This window comes from Triticum urartu, chromosome 1 (genome assembly GCF_003073215.2).
Source record: "Triticum urartu cultivar G1812 chromosome 1, Tu2.1, whole genome shotgun sequence".
Lineage (NCBI taxonomy): Eukaryota > Viridiplantae > Streptophyta > Magnoliopsida > Poales > Poaceae > Triticum > Triticum urartu.
Genome location: NC_053022.1, coordinates 29,859,866 through 29,868,400, shown reverse-complemented (window position 1 = coordinate 29,868,400; position 8,535 = coordinate 29,859,866). Strand labels below are relative to the sequence as shown.

General features: G+C 46.0%; 1 protein-coding gene across 1 annotated transcript; it reads right to left on the bottom strand.

The window, feature by feature from the left end:
* Nucleotides 1–1,984: 1,984 nt before the first annotated feature.
* On the bottom strand, nt 1,985–2,849 carry LOC125546123. The gene is made up of 2 exons (XM_048710307.1): nt 2,468–2,849; nt 1,985–2,393 (listed from the first exon to the last, which is right to left on the bottom strand). The coding sequence occupies exons 1-2, from the start codon at nt 2,809–2,811 to the stop codon at nt 2,228–2,230; spliced, it is 510 nt and encodes a 169-aa protein (XP_048566264.1). The 5' UTR covers nt 2,812–2,849; the 3' UTR covers nt 1,985–2,227.
* Between the last annotated feature and the right edge of the window lie 5,686 nt (nt 2,850–8,535).

The following is an 8,535-nucleotide window of genomic DNA, read 5'->3' as shown; positions in this document are numbered from 1 at the left end:
AAAAGTATGCAAGCTTTGCGTACTCGCCAAAAATAATCCGAGGGGACTTTGCCTCCGTGATCTTCTAAAAAAATATGTAAGTTATAGGGTGTTGATTTTTTTTTGTGAGGATCTAGGGTGCTAAATTGGTGATCAATTGTAAGGAAATCCCTATTTGTCACGTGTTGCGTCAAATTGTCTCCGCTTTGCACAGCCAAGAGCACTAGCGGAAGCATGTGGGTCGACCTATTTAACCTATTTGTTCGTTTAGGTTATTGTTCTAGAGGTTCATGCCATTTAACCTGTTTGTTCGTTTGGGTTTTGGGGAACTTCTAGAGGTTCATGAACTGTTTTTGAGGGGTTTTTTCCGTTCCTTTCCATGTTATTTTTCAAAATATTGTTTTGAAACTTTAAATATTGCTCATAATTCAAAAATTATTCATGTTTTCAAATATTGTTCACGATTTTGTTTTTTTGGAATTTCAACATTTTTTCATGATTTGTCGAATAGTATTCAGATTTACAAAAAATGTTTGATGTGCAAAAAAATGTTTATTTTCAAAATTTGGTCACAATTTTAGAAAAATATTCAATTTCCAATTTTTTCACATATTCAAACGTTGTTCTTGATTCTTCCAAAACATGTTCGTGCTTGTCCAAATTTGATTGAAATTATAAAAAATGTTACCTTTCCAAATTTTGTTTGTGATCTTCAAAAAATGATTGAAATTTTAAAAAATGTTGCTGTATTTCAAATTTGTACATATGTGTAAAAAATGTTTGGATTTGTCCCTGTTTTTTGAAATTTGTACATTAATTCAAAAAATTCCCATTTTTAAAGTCTGTTAACAAATTGAAAAATAGTTCAACTTCTTACAAACCTTAGTCGCATCTGTGAAAAATTGTTTAGAATTGAATTTTTTTCCCTGTTTTAAAAAGTGTTCATCAATTCAAAAATGTCCTCTTTTAAAAATTTGTGCACAGCTTCAAAATTTTATCAAAATTGTTTGTATTTGTAAAAAGTTGTTTTGAATTCTAAAAAATGTTTCTGTTTTTGAATTATTTTACACAAATTCTTAAGTCTTCACTTTAAAATTTTGTTCATGAATTAAAAAATAATTCATTTTTTTAATATTGTTCGTGTTTGTAAAAGAAATGTTTGTAATTGGTATAATGTTCCCTTTTGAAAATTCATTCATAATTCCGAAAATGTTCCTGTTTTTAAAAAAATATTCTCAACTTCAAAATTTAATCAGAAATCGTTCATATTTGTCGAAATTTCGTTGGAATTTTAAAAATATTACTGTTTTTGAGAATTTGTTCACATATGTTTCAAAAATTGTTCGTAAATAGAAATTGGAATTTTAAAAACATTCCTGTTTTTGAAAATTTGTCAAAAATGTTTGGATTTTTTGAAAAAAAAAGCCTCTTTTTGGAAACCATTTCGCCAATTAGGAATGTACACATTTTTCAAATTTGTTCAGTACTACAAAAGAATTTTTTTGGAAAACATGTCCGGGTTTGTCAAATATTGTTCAGATTCTCTATCAAAGGAAAAAAAAAAAGAATTGTGCTCGCAAGAGGAGAAGACGACTGACCGCATCCGCGTACTGTGCGATACAAACTGAATGTACTGTCATCATACAGATTGGAAAGAAGGATGGCAATGACTGACTGAACCGAACGATACTGATACTCTGGCGTACGCATAGACAAGCTATTGTTCTAGTGCCGGTGTTTCTTCTTCAGACCTGAAGAATACAGCCAACTGTTTTAGATGCGGTTCAGACTTCAGACATCTGTATTCAGTTCACAACTGTTCGTCAGACTTGCATCTTTTTGGTTTGTCGGATGTTATTTCGGAAGTACCGCAAATATCGGTGTCGTTCCGGTGATGCCATATTTATTACTCCCTCCGTCCCGCAATATAAGATCGTACAACTTGAAAAATGATCTTATATTGTGAGACAGATGGAGTATCTTGTGATCAAGTTTCATAGTATTGTGATTATGCCGCATAACACATTTCTCTCTTCACTTTCTGTCGTACAATATACTCCTACATGTGGAACTTCAGCGCGGGTGATCAGTGGAGTGCGGGGTGCTCAGGCACCGGGAGTCATTACAAATTTACAAGAAAAAAAGACGGGGACCCAGAATGCCCAGCATAATACAAACAACTACGGTAGAGTACACATTTACACGGGCAAAACTAACAGAACACGGCGGCATGCAGTAAAACCTCTGTTCAAAGCTCTGCATCAGAGTTGGGCGCGGCCACCCCCTTCACCGTGTCCTTGGCTACCCCTGCGGCGGTTGCCGCCGCCTGCTCCGCCGTCTCTTTGCCCATCTCCAGGCTCTTCTTCGTCGCCTCCGCTGCCGAGCCGGCGATCCCATTTCCACCAGCATCATACCTTGACACAACAGAATCACATCATACTCAGGATCATCTAGCGAGCGAGCACATCAGGAACATAATAATACGTACCGAGGATCGTCGGAGCGCGGCCGTTGAAGCTTCATCCACGTCAGCTTCGCCCACGTGCGGAACGCGTCCAGCCGGCTGTTGAACCCAGGAGTGCCGCCATGGCCGACGGCCTGCTCCACCGGCTCGGCGCCCGAGCGGCTGCCACCCCTCACGTCCGGTGCCTCCATCCGGGACGATGGTGACGACATCAGGAACGCCGCGACGGAGGCCACGAGCAGCGCGAGGAGGACGATGGTGATGGATATGGTCGTGCCGCCTTTCTCCACAGGCAGCGCGGCTGCAGCGCGGCCGCCGTTGTGGTGGTCGTCGGTGCTGGTGGCGGCTGTGTCCCTGGCGTCCGCCATGTCGTCGGTTCGGTGAAGAATGCTATGGCGACGAGATCGGGTACTATAGTAGTGCTACAAGTACTGCGGCGCATGCGCAGATGGACACGTGAAGAGCTTCTAGAGCGCAGTGGAGGAGCACGTGTCCGGGACGTGTCGGGCTCACGAGGTCTGCCCAGGGCTGGCCAACCCGGGCGTCACACGGACGGCCGGATGGACGTGTCCAGTTTGGTTGCAATTTCTTTTTGCGGGTGATAGTAGAGCGTCATCAAGAAAGTATCAGCCGCTCCACGCGCTTATGTGTTACCATGATGCAAACTCCTGAACCGTTGGATCTTAAATCAAATCGCAGTTGGAGAGCTACTGGATCTGGACTCCTGCACAGTCTCCGTCGGAATCTCCTGCAACCCCCCCCCCCCCAAGCATCCCGACTCCGCCGCCACGCCGGGTGCCCAGGGGCGTTGTTGCGCCACAGCCGGAAGCCTCCACGCGAGGAGGTGAGCCGCAGCGCGGAGAGCATGAGGGAGGAGGGTTGTGGGCGGCGGCTGGGGTTCGCTCGAGCCGTCCTGGTAACAGTTGTCCTAAGATAAATTTGGACAGGTGTTATCAGTGGCAGACACAAACTGGTGTCCGTCATTGGTAAGGACAATAGCAGTGCCGGATGAGGGTTTGCATCCACCACTGTTAATTTATTGGATTATTAATGAAAGGCGCTAGACTGCGACCACTATTAATGTGAGTCCACCTATAAGCCTTTTCCTATTAGTGATATATGTAGTTCATTATTCCAAATTGCATTATATAATTCAGGAAGCTAGATATATAGTTCATGATTCAAAAATGATTTATACACCAATATTCAATTCAATGTTGTGGAAGATAGTGTTGGTGTCAAAACCAACAATTCTCAGTTAAGGGGGCCGAGCTGTTAGATCGGGTAACAAGAGAAGAACACACACGGAGTTTACCCAAATTCAGGCCCTCTATGTGGAGGTAAAACCCTACATCTTGCTCTTTTTTATATTATGTATGTATCGAAGTACAGAGTTGATCTACCTCGAGATCGTAAGTTGTGGTCTAAACCCTAGGGGTATGATGAATGGGTATATGAATGGATCTCTACAAACTAAACCCTCCGGCTTATATAGGCACCAGGGGTATCTAGGGTTACACATGGTCGGTCGCCATCTAAGTATTTACATGGCGAAGATAATCATACATGCTTGAAGTACACGCCAAGTCTTTGATTGCCACACTTTGAGGGCCTCTGGAGTCCTTCCTCCTTAACGGCCTAGCGGTCCGGCCCACAAATTACTCTGGCTAGTCTAGGACCCCCTGGTCCAGGACACCCTCGGTAGCCTCCGAACTTGTCTTTGAAGCCGAGGTTGTCAATCTTCACCGGGACATGTCTTCGGTCGGGCAATCTTCGGCTTAGCAGACAAGTTCCTGTCTCCGTCATCCTCTACCTCAGATACCGAGCTCCTTTCAGCCTGGGCCCACCATGCGCTGTCTCGAGGGCTGCAAATCTAGGGAATCACGCCATCTTTATGACCGGACATTGAAACGTCACTTTCCTTAACTTTACATAACTGGTTCCTGGCCCAAATCCATGTTCAAGCACGTTTTTGCCCATTCCTTTCCCACAACTCATCATCACCCTTCTTCCCCAAAGTAAGCTTGAGGAGTTCCTGTAATGGCGAATGAAGCTGGCTCTTCCAAGCGTGCACACGACCCCCTCGAAGGCGACTGGGGGAACTGCTCCATCACGCGTCTTCAACTGAGCCGCCTCTCGATCCAAGGGTATCTTCTGGATCGTGATATGGCCTGCACTCGTCCGGGGTTAGTATCCGTGGACACACATACGCATGCCGATAGCCATCCCGTCCCTCATGGAGACGAACGGGTATGCTTCGTCCCTTTCCTCCTCTGTGGGCTAGGATTTCCAATCCACCCCTTCCTTCGCGGGCTGCTAAGTCTATGGGATCCAACTCCGCCATCTGACGCCCAATTCGGTTTTGCACATCGCGGGCTATGTTACCTTTTGCGAAATGTACCTCAGATGCGAGGCCCACTTTGGGCCGTGGATGCGATATTTCTACGTTACACCTTGTTCCCTAGATGGGAAGCTACATGAGTTAGGGGCGGCCAAAGTATGCAGAAATGCCGGGACCGGCTATCCAACCGGCAACCCTAAAGAAAGTGGCACATGGACAACCGAATGGTTATGGCCGACGTGAAGGAAATAAGCCCTAGAGGCAATAATAAAGTTATTATTTATTTCCTTATATCATGATAAATGTTTATTATTCATGCTAGAATTGTATTAACTAAAAACATAATACTATGAATTGAGTATGTCATCACTCTAAAACGTAGCTGTGTATCTAAAGAGGTATATAACCATATACTTTACGAGCCCAGCGACTGAATTGGAATGAATAGACTTGACCAATACACATAGGTCGAGTCACAGCTACAGTCAGGTATAGATTTGCACTACTGTATTAGCACTAGGCTTTCGTGAAGTCGCACAACCAATCAGCATTGGTCTAGCTCTTGGGTTTCCTATCGATGGTAAATCAAGGAGAGTTGTTAATTTTTGATTACACAGTGATGCAGCTCTATCATCATATAGTCTCGAAATGATCTGATTGACATCGACCCATTCATTAGCTAGCGCACCGATCGTTTAGTATGTTGGCATAATTGGGTCTCTGCGGTTAATCACATGACTCTCACTAAGAATGAATGCCACATGCATGATGAAAGATGTGGAGTCAACTCCCAGGTTTTTGGCCGAGGAACACCGTCCTGGTGTGCTACCAAAAAGACGACTCACCAATTACGTCGTCTACTGGGCTCGACGGTATGAAATGTGAGGTTACTCACATGGATGGCACTCTCCAAGGTAGACCTAGCTTGTGGTTCGCAGCGATAGGTTTCTTCGATGATGTAGGATATGTCGTTCCATCAGCTGATTCGAGTCGCAGGCTATTGCTGAGTCCTTCCTAGCAGCCAAGATAACGGCCTCCCTACTCTACGGTAAAGGATGTGGCGAGTCACCACTCCACAATAAGCCTGCAAGCATTGCAGAGCAGTCTTAGTCGCTTAATGGATACACGTTTGCAGGAATATCATGCAATGCGCTTAATAATACACGACCACGCAGTACCAGAGACGCTTGACCGTCGGTAATCGGTCGGAGGCTGTTGACAGAACGTGGACTCTGGAGTAGGGTGGGTAGATAACCGACGGGTCACGGCACTGCGAGAATCTCGCGCCAAATGAGATCATCCGCAAGTCCTAGAGACTGAGGATGGAGACATACAGTCACTGTGTTACTTGAGGCAGTGGTCCATGACAAAACGCATCAAGAATCCATGTCTCGGAGATGATCCACGGAGGAGCCTAATCATGGGGTGAGGATGTCCAGGATCCTGCACCTTATGTTGTGCTTCTATGTCCGGTGTGGGGAGACGGTGTCCTCCTGGTCCTGTTCTGACATGAGGTTTACTCACTGAACTTCAGATAGGAGTACAAGCTTACTGCCTAACGTTACGACTAGACAGTTACATTATAGAGTTTATGCATTATTCGACTGGTACCAAGAAGGTTAATGTGTCGGTGCAAGATCCGCAGCGAGATAGTGGGGAATGCAGACTGACTATTGACTGATGGATCCTGCGAACAACAATGAGTCGAGACAAATGAAAGACTTCGACTTATGCAGGGGTTAAGGAATGCGTCACTCGTGTTACCAGTTCGAAAGTGAGTGTACCACGGTGGATGAACTCCGGGGACTGTTTCCTATCCGGGTACCCACGGGAGGTTACACGGACGTAGCCCGAAAGGTGCAACCGGAAACTACGGGGAGCACCCCCCGGGAATATATCCGGCCTTAGTTGGTCGCGGTAGTAGGAGACACAGGAGCTGACTATTCATGGAGCTGCCCATAAGGGTGCGCTCGCCAGCATCTCGACCTCCCCTCCCCTAGAGTCCTGCCAGTTACAGGCTATGCGGGGGTCGGCCGCAAGTGTCGGGGAAGAGTTCCCGATCAGCCACCTCTCCACTCGCTGCTTCCCGCTGTGGAAGTCCTGATATCTTGTGGAGAGTATGGGAAGGATTGGGGGGGGAGAGTCCTACTCCCGGTAGGAGTAGGACTCCTCCTGCGCCTCCATAGGGCTGGCCGCACCCCTCCCCCTTGGCTCCTTTATATACGGAGGCAGGGGGCACCTCTAGACACACAAGTTGATCATTGAGATCGTTCCTTAGCCGTGTGCGGTGCCCCCTGCCACCATATTCCACCTCGATCATATCGTTGTAGTGCTTAGGCGAAGCCCTGCGTCGGTAATACATCAAGATCGTCACCACGCCGTCGTGCTGACGGAACTCCTCCCCGAAGCTTTGCTGGATCGGAGCCCGGGGATCGTCATCGAGCTGTACGTGTGCTAAGAACTCGGAGGTGCCGGAGTAACGGTGCTTGGATCGGTCGGATCGGGAAGAAGACGTACGACTACTTCCTCTACGTTGTGTCAACGCTTCCGTTGCGATCTACAAGGGTACGTAGATCATACACTCTCCCCTCTCGTTGCTATGCATCACCATGATCTTGCGTGTGCGTAGGAAATTTTTTGAAATTACTACGAAACCCAACAGTGGCATCCGAGCCTAGGTTTTATGGTTGATGTTATATGCACGAGTAGAACACAAGTGAGTTGTGGGCGATATAAGTCATACTGCCTACCAGCATGTCATACTTTGGTTCGGGTATTGTTGGACGAGACGACCCGGACCAACCTTACGCGTACGCTTACGCGAGACCGGTTCCCTCGACGTGCTTTGCACATAGATGGCTTGCGGGCGACTGTCTCTCCAACTTTAGTTGAACCGAGTGTGGCTACGCCCGGTCCTTGCGAAGGTTAAAACGGAGTCTATTTGACAAACTATCGTTGTGGTTTTGATGCGTAGGTGAGATTGGTTCTTGCTTAAGCCCGTAGCAGCCACGTAAAACTTGCAACAACAAAGTAGAGGACGTCTAACTTGTTTTTGCAGGGCATGTTGTGATGTGATATGGTCAAGACATGATGCTAAATTTTATTGTATGAGATGATCATGTTTTGTAACCGAGTTATCGGCAACTGGCAGGAGCCATATGGTTGTCGCTTTATTGTATGCAATGCAATCGCGATGTAATGCTTTACTTTATCACTAAACGGTAGCGATAGTCGTGGAAGCATAAGATTGGCGAGACGACAACGATGCTACGATGGAGATCAAGGTGTCGCGCCGGTGACGATGGTGATCATGACGGTGCTTCGGAGATGGAGATCAGGCACACAAGATGATGATGGCCATATCATATCACTTATATTGATTGCATGTGATGTTTATCTTTTATGCATCTTATCTTGCTTTGATTGACGGTAGCATTATAAGATGATCTCTCACTAAATTATCAAGAAGTGTTCTCCCTGAGTATGCACCGTTGCGAAAGTTCTTCGTGCTGAGACACCACGTGATGATCGGGTGTGATAGGCTCTACGTTCAAATACAACGGGTGCAAAACAGTTGCACACGCGGAATACTCAGGTTATACTTGACGAGCCAAGCATATACAGATATGGCCTCGGAACACGGAGACCGAAAGGTCGAGCATGAATCATATAGTAGATATGATCAACATAATGATGTTCACTGATGAAACTACTCCATCTCACGTGATGATCGGACATGGTTTAGTTGATT